The sequence below is a fragment of the Gavia stellata genome, chromosome 2, assembly GCF_030936135.1.
Source record: "Gavia stellata isolate bGavSte3 chromosome 2, bGavSte3.hap2, whole genome shotgun sequence".
In the NCBI taxonomy this organism is placed as follows: Eukaryota; Metazoa; Chordata; class Aves; order Gaviiformes; family Gaviidae; genus Gavia; species Gavia stellata.
In genome coordinates, this window is record NC_082595.1 from 86,292,531 (window position 1) to 86,305,972 (window position 13,442).

General features: G+C 38.0%; 1 protein-coding gene across 1 annotated transcript in view; it reads right to left on the minus strand.

Annotated features, from left to right (window-relative positions):
- Positions 1–13,442, minus strand: part of TINAG (tubulointerstitial nephritis antigen) — a 48,332-nt gene that overhangs the window by 17,967 nt on the left and 16,923 nt on the right. The window contains exons 6-8 of the mRNA XM_059835791.1: positions 12,779–12,929; positions 3,444–3,624; positions 2,960–3,005 (exon numbers count right to left, since the gene is read on the minus strand). Of these exons, the coding sequence (XP_059691774.1) occupies positions 2,960–3,005; positions 3,444–3,624; positions 12,779–12,929 (378 nt within the window). The remainder of the gene's footprint in view (positions 1–2,959; positions 3,006–3,443; positions 3,625–12,778; positions 12,930–13,442) is intronic.

Genomic DNA, 13,442 nt, shown 5'->3' on the forward strand with positions numbered 1-13,442 from the left:
CATGTTCTTGGCTCTGTGAAGAAACATCATACCTAAATTATTTCTACTGAAATGAAATAGAAAATTTTGAAGTGTATTTCCAGAATAACTTTAGTCTATGATGTGAGAGAATTTTTTCCATGATTACATCTACATTTAGTGTGTGTGTATATATGTATGTATAGATATGTAAATGTGTATACTTATGCATATTTATATCTATATGTATATACCCTGCAATCAGGAGCTAAATAATAGTACAGTCTTTGGAGTTAAGTGGGCTGAGTACATGAATTTAGTGTGAACAGAGAGATGATAGTTCAAAATCAAGCACTGAAATATTTTTATTTACTCAGTGACTTTATCTTGATATGGACTGTGACTTGGACAGGATGACATGATCACAGTCCACCAGTCAACTTTCTTCCCTCCCATGTAGAAAAGACTTTGCATTTTCCAAAATGAATGGATTAATTATTAATAAATTAGAGAAGTAGCAATTTTCATAAGGTTGACTGTAGCTCATGCATGAGCTACCTCATTCATGCTAGGCTGTCACATCTATGCCTATAAATGCAGCAGATTATAAGATTCATTCCACTATGGATTCCTCTCCATGAAATTCTTAAATAAGAATTTGTGTCTCTAAGGCACATGAAGATACAAAAACCTAAAGGTAGTTACTAGAAAAGGAATTACAGTGTAACACTGTACATTAATGTAGCCTAGTGCTTTTTCCAGATCTTTTTCTTGTGTCAGCAAATTAAATACTCCTTTTTTTCCAAGATCATGACAGCTGAGATTATAAGTTTTGTAGGGTCAAAAATTTGATGTATTGCCAACAATGTGTTAGCTTTTCTTTTGACTGAGACTGGCTAAGGTGACAGAAAGGATTATTTTCCTATGTCAGCACTATAACTATCAGAATATTTCCTGAAGTCCATTAAAAAAAGATGAACGGGCAGTATTAGGTAGTCCATTTGAATGTTTTCAAAGCATTAATGAAAGTTCACTATGCTTATTTGAAAATGAATTTTTTTAAAAACTAGTGTTCCATCAAAATGCTAATTGCTCAGTTCTTGTACCATATAAAATAATGACGTATGTCAGAGAGAAATTGTCATTCAAACTTGAAAGATGTGTAACAGAAAGTTTTCAATTACATTCCTATGCCTACTGTTTCACAATTGTTAAAAAATATGTATTTTTCTTAACTTTGAATATGCCCAAAAATCCAAGTACATTCGTCATCAAAGAGGATGACTTTCTACATCATGATCTTAAAAGGATCTTGAATGTTTTTCAGCTATTAAACATTACTTAGTACATTAGCCATAAGCACTTTGTAAGTTCTTGAGGAATGACAAGTGAGTGAATAATTGAAAAATTTCTTCGAGTATCTGAAGATCATTTGCAGGATGTTTTTGGAAAAAAAAAGTATTATATAGTTTTAAAATTAGAATTATGTCCTGATTGCATTTGTAGTATGGGAAGATAGAAGAGAGAATCAGTGACAAATTATTGGGTCATAACTGTGACTCATTTAAAAATTTCATTATAGCAAAAAGAAAAAAAGGAATGTGATTTCACTCAGTGATACACGCTCTTGGCTATATACCCTTCTTTAGATCTTGATTTTTCCACATACAGGTCTACCTTAACCTGATACAGACATTTTCTCTGAAAAAGCATTGACATATCAAAAAATTGTATGAATTATTGAGTGGTTAAAACCTAACAAATGGCTGAATATAGATTATTTTATGTGGAAGATTTAGTACTGACAGATTAATCCAGCAAACTGTGTATACATGGACTACGAATGCAATATTAGAAAGGGGTCTGAAATTTCATCTTGAGGATCCTAATTTTTTCATTTTCTTAAAACCAGCAGAAATTACTGTGTTCACTTCTAGATCAAACACAGCACGGGAAAGAATATTTTCCTTGAGCAAACAAACTTGGGCAGAACAAAAAAGACTGATAATATTGATCTTGTTAAGTCTGAGCTTCAGATTAATTGCAACTGCCGACATAAAGAGCTTTAAGAAGTAATTTCAACTCCATGATGCACTGAAATGAATTAAATCTAATAATCAAGACTATTTCAGTAATAAATTGAAGGTTATGATAATTCATTATATAATTGAGGGCAGTAGAAATGCAGAAGTCCCCTGAAGTAAAATACTTTGGTTTTGCATCAGCCATCCATCCAAGCAGGGTGGACATCCCACACTATGACCTTTCCCCATTACCCCAAACCCCAGATCCCTCAACCTCTCCAGTTACACTGGCCTGGGGTGTGAGCAGGAACCTGTATTTTCAGGTGCTGCCAGCACCATCCATGACTGCAGATGGAGAGTATTCAGGCTAAACAACTCTTTTGCAGCCCCTCACTCCCTGCTGAAGTTTATTTCTCTGAGAGTTCAGGGATCTTCATTGCAGAAAAATTCAAACCAGATAGCTCTACAACCAACTAGAGCATTTGGGCAAAGGGGAAATTCTGGAAGTATTCCAGCACTGACTGATTTGCTGGAGGGCCCATATACTGCAGTGTTGCCTTCAGAGGAGAGCAGGCTCGGTGGTTTGGCTTCAGCCAGTGGGGGAATTGATCTCAGCCCTAGAAAGCAGAGCTTTGCTAACATTTAAATCCTCCTGGACAGCCCCAAATTGCTATGTCATCAATGAGCAAAGAACTGTCATGGGAAAAAGGCACATTTCCAGCACACAGATTTTGTGCAAATTTTCAACAAATCCAGCTCAAGGTCATTTTATTCATTATGGACTCCAATGCAGTATAGCTGCCTTTAGGGGCACTCACTACTTGACCACCAAACATCCCTGGATGAACTACAGTGCATATGTCTGTTTTATTGATTGTGGAATGTGAGTTGTGTTTTCTAATATTTTGATACAACGACATTACACACTTTAATTATTTCAATAATAATAATACCATCATTTTCCAAACTTACCATACCTTGCACTGGTCCTTTGTCCATGATTTCTTTCATTATATCCGTTTCCTGAGGGGAGTTAAGAGCAGCAGCAGAGAGGGCAAGGGAAGATAATACATTCTATTAAATAAAATTAAAACTCATACTAATTTACCATTGTGTACATATATATTTATGGTATAAATGTACCATTGTACTTGCATTTCTGCTAGAGAATATTTGGTTTACTAAATGAACAAAACTTCCAGAAACATGTTTAAGAAGCACTAATGCACAGTATGCATACTTTCTTTTCTAGCTCTAATTTCTATAGGACCACAAAGCAGCAGCTTTGAAGAGATTATGTAAAACTGAGAAACTATAAAGAATTTAAACTCTTCTGAAAATACAAGGGCATTATAAAGGAATATTCAGAGCTCTAGTCTTCAAGTAAAGTGAACATATTTCCATATGCCAGATAATTTTCAAGCCCCAAAGGAAAAAAATGGGTGAACATCATGAACTTACTTTTGAGGAGACCCTGTAGTGAGAGGCACACCGGTATAACCGATTGGATTCTTCTAAAGCATTGGGACACGGCCCATTTGTATAGTTTTTTCCATATTCACTTGACACATAACAGTGATTTTCACCTGATGGCTCCAGGTGTTCGTTCCAAAATGATGGATAACAAGCGTAGGATACAACCCTGTTTAGGTAGTTAAAAAAAAAAAGAAGGTGACAAGAAGCTTGCTTAAACATTTTTGCAGTTTTATTTCAAGCTTTTAACTATTTTACAAGTGTCGTATTTCAAGTAAATTTACAGAGTCCCTCATTCTTCAAAACTGTGAATGTCTCATGTCTTTAACCGGTAGGCATTTGCTTCAATTCATATGCATGATGTTTATGATTAAGTTTCAGCTGCAGTAGTCCTTGCCCACCCTTCTCCAAAGAGATGTAGGGTAGAAAATGTGTTTCAGCCCTTGTCACCTAGTTCATTCATCTCATTAATGACGCATGAAAGTTGACACTGAATAAGATCAATACATTACCAATGTTGTCAACAGGATCCGTTTAGCAAAAATGGCTTGTGAAATGGGCATATTTGCAGCAGAAAAATTTTAAGGGAAATGAACCATTTTCTAGTTTTATCTACATTTTCTACAGGAATGCTGGTGAAAAGCTACAGGTCTTTTTATTTCTTTTAGCTAAAAAGTGTGTGACCTTCCATTTTTCTAACAATATAAAGGGAACATTTTCTCACATTTTTGTGAACATTTGTTGAGATAAAAAGTCCTATATTCATTTTTTTTAAAGGTACAAATAATTGGTGTCCTTTTGGTACATAAGTAAATACGCTGCATCTTCCCAAGAGAGGTATAACCCTTAGTGATTAATACCAATAGCTTATGTGATACTAACAACAAACTTCTGGGGGGAGCGTACCTCCTTAAAAAAGAAGTGAACCTCTACTACTAGAAATACACAGGAGATAAGTACAAGTGAGAACATAGCCTCGGAAGATGTTAAGCACTGAGCTTTTGGTAAGTTAACGAACAATCCAGCCGCAGAGCAGTACTAGGGGAAGCAATTGGGCTGGGGCTGGTGACCAGGTTCCTCCATCTTGATTCACAGAGGGAAATAAAAATAATAAATTATCTGGAGAGATGCTGGCAGGAGGGACTTTGCCCAGGTTGAAACACTGACAAAATATGAGACATAGAACAGGTGAGATTGGGTAGGTATCAGAGAGGTGGGACTTTTTGCAATTCTACAATTCTGCTATTTTGCAGTAATGTTCAGGCTATTCCTTCCTTAATGGAAAGATAGTTTTGTGCCTGGAAGTAAATGTGGACTGAAGGACAGAGACAGACTTTGTGGCTTACAAACACATGGCATCCAGCGTGCTCAAAAGGCTGGGGACTAATCCAGGTGGCTCCTTCTGTCAGTTCCTGGTTATTGAGAGCAATGAGCCTCTCAAGGAAACTAAAATGACAGATTGTGCCATGATATCACAGGGGTATGTGTCTGGTCTCTACAGCTCCTGAAAACATCATGGCTATTTCTTAGAAAAACATCTATCTCAAAATGTTTTCTGAGAAGAGTTTTTGCTCACACATACAGCAGTTATATTTTTCCTACCACTTGTTACAAATTTGCATTAAAGCTTTTGATTTCAAGGTTTTAGAGTTTATCTACAGGAAATATAACTCGTTTTTAACACTTTTAAACAAAATTCTGTATTCTACAAAGTTGTCAATTTAAAAATATTAAGTCCAGTAATGACTGGGCAATTTCTATTCTAACAAAGATTTCAAAACTACAGAAATCCATTTATGAAAAGCATCATGGGGGAAATGTGCAATAGCAAATATATGAATTGTAGTTATTGCTTTAAATGAAACAAAGACAAATCTTTGAATAACAAAGAAAATTTCATCTGTCCGACACATTTCTAGTTGCAGGTTTCAAAGACTCAAAGGCATTTAATACTGATGTAGGCAGAGGAATGATTGTGGACGAGCTGTGATAACTCACCTGATACTTAACCCATGCTAATTTTGGATTTGAAAATCTCCAAAGTGCTAAATCAAATGAGCTTTGAAGCACAGGTTAAGAGCTCTCACTGCATCCAAGAATGGAGAAGGGCAATGAAAATAAGAGGTGGTTTCAAGGAAAAGTAAGGAGGGGTTATAATTCTTTACCTTGGCAATACATCAGATGAACTGTTGCTTCATACAGTAAGTTTGTTTCTTTCAAGTAGCTTATCCTGAATTGTTCAGCCATTTTGTTTGACTAACTGAACATCCTTTTTACTTCAATGAAGTATTGAAGTATATATTGAAAATGCACTTACTATCAATCTGAAATACTCAAATAAAGGCACACCGAATCTGCCACTTATTATTTTATCCTTTTTATGAGACATTGGGACCTCCTAGTGTTCTACATTCTACATACACATACATTGTGTATACCCAAAACAATATACACATTTCTGTGATAATGCCATGGAGGCCTATGAGAGTGTTTCTGTTAAAGAGCATAATTAAATAGTTCACTGAAGCAGAATATTTTAAAATAGGCAGTCCTACAAAAAGGATATGTATTTAAGTAGCTCACCAATTATACTGAACTTTCTGAATCTGAAGAACTGAAAACTGTATTTCCATGCAATATGGTGGATAATTATGTTTGCCTGTGTATGCTTAGTTGTCAGGATTTTTACAAGATGAGCACATATATGCTTCAGCTACTTCCAATAAGACATGGCATTTTCCCGTTAGCATTTGGTGGTAGAAAAATTGACCCTGGAAAAATGGCTTTTACTTGCCAAATTCTTTCTACCCAAACGAGATTAACACACCCAGGAGTTGCAAAAAGCAGTAATTCTGCTTACATGAAAAGGGATTGTCTATCTAAGGTTGTTAGGTTGTGAGGCTGTTATTGCTTAGGTCTTCAATCTACTCACTGGCAACACCTTTTAATCCTTTCTGGATGTCTGAAGGTGTGCTGGATTCCCAGATTTCCAATGGGGAATGGTAAGTATTTAAGCCAAATAGACACGGGTTGTTATTACTCATTTTAAAAACTATTATGCTTTGTTTCTGTTGCTGGGTAGAAGGAAACCTTTGGTTTATATATTTGTATATATAGATATAAAATGTTTATAGAATGCATCTATCTTTATATACATAATCATTCTAGTCACGACTGATCACGGATTTCCAAAAGAAATAAGGGATGGCTGCTGAGTGCAATCAGGCCTGCAAAGCAGATAAGGTGAGCAAATACAGTCCTCAGAGCATGATCTAGCATAAGCAGGGCAGGAGTAGGTAACTGCAACCCAGTGTAAGGAATGGTATGACAGCTATTCCTCAGGTGTACTTAAAAACACCTCCGAGGGAGACAACAGAGGAGAAATTCATTCCTGGGGGAATTTTTCTTCCCCTCCTTTCAGTTGGATTGTCCCACTGGAGTTGTCACAGGTTCTGCATGGATGGGTCTTACTTCTATGGCAATAGAAGTGAAGCACCAAATGACGCACTGGCACACTGGAGCTGTGTGGTCATCCAGTCATGATGACTCATTCTGAACTAACAGTCAACTTTTGAATCTTTTCACTAACCATAGTTTCTGCAGTCATGATTAACATAATTTAAGAGCTCTTTGCTGAAACATGAGTTTGTACATGCTGAAGCATCAGAACAACAGTAAACTTTAAAAACATTTCAAGGAGATGACCTTGCCAGATGAGTCATAGAAGAAAAATAGAAATAAACACGAATGTGTTTCTGTGCACATATAAATACACATATACAAAAATACTACTAGGATAAGCAGCATCCAGGGAGAAGCAGCAACAGTCTGTGGTGTGTTCATACATTCTTGGCAGAATTAATCTGAAGTAATGTTTATGTCTTCAATCTAATGACATTTTGTGTGGTTTTATTGTATTTACATGTTTAAATTGTGAGATGAGAATGTAATCTAGAACATTAAATTATGTTATTAGCAAGTTGGCCAAAACTATTAACAATAATATCCTTATCATACCCTGCAACTGCTAAGAGCCAAAGGTACAAATCAGATCAAGCCCTGATTAGAAGCAGTATTTGCATTCAAGTGTGTAACCTTTTTATTACCTGAAAATGAAATGTTTCTTCCTCATTCCTAAAGACTATAAGCTTTTAATTTCCCTTAGCAGATAAAATAGATGTTTTCAAACCACATTGATTCCTCCCAAATTGTGGCTTGTAACTGAAATGCCTAAAATTAATAATAATTTGAAATAGAATATAGATTTATTCTCTAATTAATGGAGGAGGACAGAGAGGGAGAGAGAGTTAAACAGTGATTCAGCTCCACTTATAGCATATTTCACTGTTAATTGGGTGCTTAGTGATTCTGAAAAGTCAGGTCTCAGCACTGTCCTAACCTCATTGAGCTTTATGGAAGTCTCCCATTGGCTTCACTGGGGATAGTTTAGGCCAGCACTTGATTTTCCTGAAAATCTGTCAAAAACCTGACATAAGCACACTTCAGAAATCAGAAAAACAGAAGCTTTAAAACAGCATTGAACACCTGCTATGAAAATTTATAAGCCCACACAGAAAAATCAATGATGTGCTTTCTCCCTATTGCAGCGTATGGAGATAATGAAAAAAATGATTGCAATATACTGGCTCATAAAATAAAAGTCACCTGAAAGTGTGAGGAAGCAAGCACTCTTTACCAGGGCTCATTCAAAAGACACTTCAGACTTTTATGCCATAAATTCCCATCTTTTTCATTGTCAAAGGTAAAGGGATATGGATTATGTGGTTTCAGCTACAAAAATGATTCAATTATCATTCCAGTGAATCAAAAAGCTTAATTCTTCTTTTTTTTTTTTTTTTTGATACTATTTGCTCTTGGCCATTGTCAGAGACAAAATATTGGGCTAGATGGACCCTTGCTCCGACCCAGCATAGCCGGTCTTGTCTTCTTTCAGTATCTGTCCTTGCAGATATTTGGATATTTTCCTTAAGGTGTTTATTTGTGTCTGGAACTGTTGGAAGAGGATTTGAAGTATCATCTGAACTTGAGAAAAGAAAATCAGGATTTAGAAATGTTTATAAAAATAGGTAAGTAGAGATATTTTCATGTGTGGTACTCTGATGGCAAATCAATGATTGAGGATAAGAATGGGTAGCAGGCAAAGGTCTGTAAGAGCGCAGTGATGTTGTACATGTTGGAGCTGGCTCTGTGAGGACAAGAAAGCTGGATGAATGATTAAGAAAATAGTCTTGGACTGCAGAGATTTATTGCAGATCTAGATAGTCTCCAAAAATTTGTGTTGATTCTCACAACTGCCCTGCAGATTCTTTACTCAGTCAGCTGCAAGAGGCTGGTGAATACCATGAGCTGTCTCAAGTTACTGAGCAATAATGCCAGTATTTGGGACTTTGGAGGTGAAAAGACAGTTTGCAGGTGTGTTCTGGTGAGCTGGGGTGCCCTGTCTGCATGCTTCCAGGCTTACATCAGTCAGAAAGTCTGCTCTGCACACCACTTTCACACTGGTACTCTGTGGTCAGTCAGAGAGCAATCTTCTCACTACTGTGTTTACACCAGCACGGTCTCCTGTGTGGATACAGTTAGGTTGATAGCGAAGTGCCTCATACAGCTTCAGTCTGCCTTGCTTTCCTTGTAGAAATAAGCTAAACCTTGTATACTTAAACTGCCTCTGCAGAACAAGCTGCGTCACTGACCACACTGCTTCAGGTAAAAAAAAAAAAAATACAGCTTTCTGGTATAGGAAGAATCTTATTATTATGGGCTTGTGGTGGTTATGCCCATACAGGGATAACAGCCAGAGGGAACAGAAGACTAGGAGGTTGTCCTACTGCTGTGTTCTTTAGGGCTTTTCCTCTAAAAATAGCTTTCTCCAACTCTTGTGGAGATAATACTCTTTAAAATGGATCTCTTATCTACACTGGCAATTCTTGTGCTTCTGTCCTTAACATGGTAGGCAAGCAAACAGTCCAGTGAGAAAGAGTTGCATTTACTCTCTTAAGAGCATGAGCTACTACTAATTAAAATGAGCCTGTTCTTCTAGTTACAGAAAAGTGTTGCTTAAAATGTTAAGCTATCTTTCATTTCTTCATGAATGAAGCCTTTGCCTTTACTCCCATGAGGTGCCGAGGGGCCTTTGCTGGGTGGAATCCATTACTGCCCACTGTAACCCCTCACCTAAAGGATGTCTCACTCAAAACCTGGATCAAAACTAGTTTAGTGTAAACCCTGAGACAGAAAGGCAAAGGAACACTCGATGTAAACTCTCCCTGTAACAATACAAAATCCTTGTCAGATCAGAAATGGTTTGGTACACTTGAAGAAAGCAGAATGACCACACTGTATACTGTGTCCATGTGAATGACAGCGCTTTGGTGTTCATCTGGATCCCCAGGCTGCCATGCCAACTGTGACGTCTGATGCACCACGTCTGACATTCTTCTGCTCTTTCCATGGTTTGTTTGGTTGGTTTTAACTAAAATTAAAAGTTGACAGACAGCACACCTGAGATCTCTCTGTCTGTCAGTATCAAGTATATCAAAAACAGAGTAAGGGATGAGAGTGTATGAAAGTGAGAGAGGAAATAGATTTCGGTACGGAACAGGAAGTACAAAAAATTTCCTGATAATGTGAGAAACAGCCGAATATAATTATACAGTATATAATATCTAGTTATTGCAAATTCTCCTGGAAGTCATTTCCAGGCACATGAAGTTCAAGGAGTTGACTGGGAACAGGCAGCACAGATTTACCATGGCAAATCATGCCTCACCATGATGAGATGATAAGATGAGATGGTCTGATCATGATGAAATGACTGGCTCCATGGAGAACAAGAAAAGCAGTGGATATGATTTACCTTGATTTAACAACACTTTCAGCATGATCTCCTGTAGTGTTCTTGTAGTTTATTGGACTAGATAAGTTGCTTACAAGGTCAGTAACTGAACTAGACTGGCATGCTGAAAGGTTGACAGATCAAAGTGACTGGTAGCTGTTTGCTAGTGGCATTCCTCAGGAACCAACACAGCAGCAACACTGTTTTGCATCTCTATTAAAAATCTAGACAGTGGGACATAAGGCACCCTCAGTGAATTTGTGGAGGGTGCCAAACTGGTGGGGAGTGGTTAGTATGCAGGGCTGCCATTCAGAGCAATGTTAACAGGCTAGAGAAATGAGCTGACAGAAACCTCATGAAGTTCAACAAAGGCAGAAGCCAAATCCACCTCTGCGCCAGAAATGTCCATGCAGCAGTACTGGCAGGGCACTGCCTGTGTAGAAACAGTTTCACAGAGAAGGACCTGGGGTCCTGAGGAGCAAAAAGTTGAACGTGGGTCAGCAGTGGGCCATCTCAGCAAACATGGACAATCAATACTGGGTTGTGTTAGCAAGAACATAGCCAAAACATTGTGAAAAGTGATTATTCCCCTCAAATTATCACTTGTTATGTTACATCTGGAGTATTGTGTTCAGCTATGGCATCCCCAGTAAAGACACTGACAGAGCAAGTCCAGTGGAAGGCACTTACTGAGGGGGCTGAAGCATGTGATATGCAAGGAGGGGCTGAGGCATCTGCATTTGTTCAGCCCAGAGAAGAGAAGGCTAAAAGGGGACTTAATTACTGTCTTCAATTACATAAGGAGAGGTCATAGAGGAGACAGAACAAGACTCTTCTTGGAGATGCACAGTGAAAAGGTGAAAGGTACCAATCACAAGTTGTACCAGGGAAAATGCTGATTGGATATAAGAAAAAAATATTTGACCACAAGAGTGCTCAAAGTGACCTGCTGCAAGAAAGGCTGTGGAACCTCCATCCTTGGAGACACTCAAAATATGACCAAGGACATGGCCTGAGCAGCCTGATCTAATTTCAGTTAGTGTGCTGGTTTTGGCTGGAGTAGAGTTAATTTTCTTCATAGTAGCTAGTATGGGACTGCATTTTGGATTTGTGCTGAAAACAGTGTTGATACACAGGGATGTTTTAGTTACTGCTGAGCAGTGCTTACAGAAAGTCAAGGCCTTTTCTGCTTCTCACACCGCCCCACCAGCAAGTAGGCTGGGGGTGCACGGGAAGTTGGGAGGGGACACAGCTGGGACAGCTGACCCCAACTGACCAAAGGGATATTCCATACCATATGACGTCATTCTCAGCATATAAAGCTGGGGGAAGAAGAAGGAAGGGGGGGACATTTGGAGTAATGGCATTTGTCTTCCTAAGTAACCGTTACGTGTGATGGAGCCCTGCTTTCCTGGAGATGGCTGAATGCCTGCCTGCCCATGGGAAGCAGTGAATGAATTCCTTGTTTTGCTTTGCTTGTGTGCGTGGCTTTTGCTTTACCTATTAAACTGTCTTTATCTCAACTCACAAGTTTTCTCACTTTTACTCTTCCAATTCTCTCCCTCATCCCACCTGGGGGGAGTGAGTGAGCGGCTGTGTGGTGCTTAGTTGCCGGCTGGGCTTAAATCACAACAGTCAGTCATGCCTTGAGCAGAATGTTGGACTAAGGTGACCTCCAAAAGTTCATTCCAACCTAAATCATTCTGTGATTCTGTAAATTATTATGTGTCATTTTAAAAATCTTCTAGCTGTTCATGCGGAGTTTGAGAGCTGTTAACTTTGGCTAGTCCGACCTGAAGGAAGAAGGATGTAGGTATAGTCCTTGCTACAGTGTTGCATTCTGGCACAAGCTTGGGATGGCATGATTACAATTTGCTTTATAGAAAGACAATGTTTGTTCCTTTTGAATATACAAAATGTTGTCTCATGCAACTGGCTGCTTACTCAAGGTTGTTTAACATGAAGAGCCTGTATCCCAAGAACCATAGAAGTTTTCAGTCCATTTACAATATTGTCTTTGACATCAAAAAATCCATTCTTGTTTGTCTTGCTGTTAGAGAGGCTATCCTTTTTGCCCAGTTGTATTACAGCTAATGACAACATCTAGATGTAATGAAGCTTAAATGGGAGCTAAGTGGTTGCAGAGCTTTCTCACTGAGAGCCCTTGTTCAAAACAGTCTTCACTTATTTCTTTGAGAATGCTTCGTAGTTCCTGCGCTACATGAAGGGGATTTAAAGAAGGTGTAAGTGAGAGAGTGATAGTCTTGATGAAGTAATACAGTTAATTTGTCCTATGACAGAGCTAAATGCCTCTTTTTTGAAAGGTCAGAAACCATCGTTGTAACACAGAATCACAGAATCACTAAGGTTGGAAAAGACCTGTAAGATCATCGAGTCCAACACAAGCAATATGTAACTTAAGCAACTGGTTCAAGTTGAAATAATCTAAACAGATAGATAAAATATTTACCCATGTGTTTTCAGATATCTCCACGCACCATCAATACTTCCACCGTTACATCCATGTTGATTCCTGGTATCACAAGAGATCAAATTCTGAGCGGAAAGGTTGTCTGTGATCTGACCCTCAGAGTGAATTGCTATTCTATCTGCTGCCACACCTGTTTTGAAATAAATTTTCTGTTATCAAAAACAAATACTTACTCATCGTGGTTATTGTGAAAGAGGGACTGAAATACAACCTCTGTGCAGATATCTTTACAAAACAATACAGATACAATCTGTACAGACTTTCGGGAGAGAGGATTGTGAAACTGCAAAGCATCATGAGCAACTTTGCTGTAGTGTTATAAATCCATAGATTTACTCGTTATCATAAAGTCCCACGTATCTAAACATCAGATGAGACATTTACATAATTTAGTCTGATAGTCTCTACCGTGTTTGTAAACACATATTCATTTGTGGTTGACTTCAGCAGAAGATGCAAATACTCCCCCACCTCTTTGCAGATGAATCTCCAAACCCCTTTTCTTTCCTTTCTACCTTTCCTTTCTTTATTTGAGAAAAAAAAGAAAAGCAAAAATGAACAGTCCTATGAAGAAGAAAATTCAGGACTGAAAGTATGTATTGATTTTACCAGAAAGAATATCTGGAAATGCTCATATTAATGT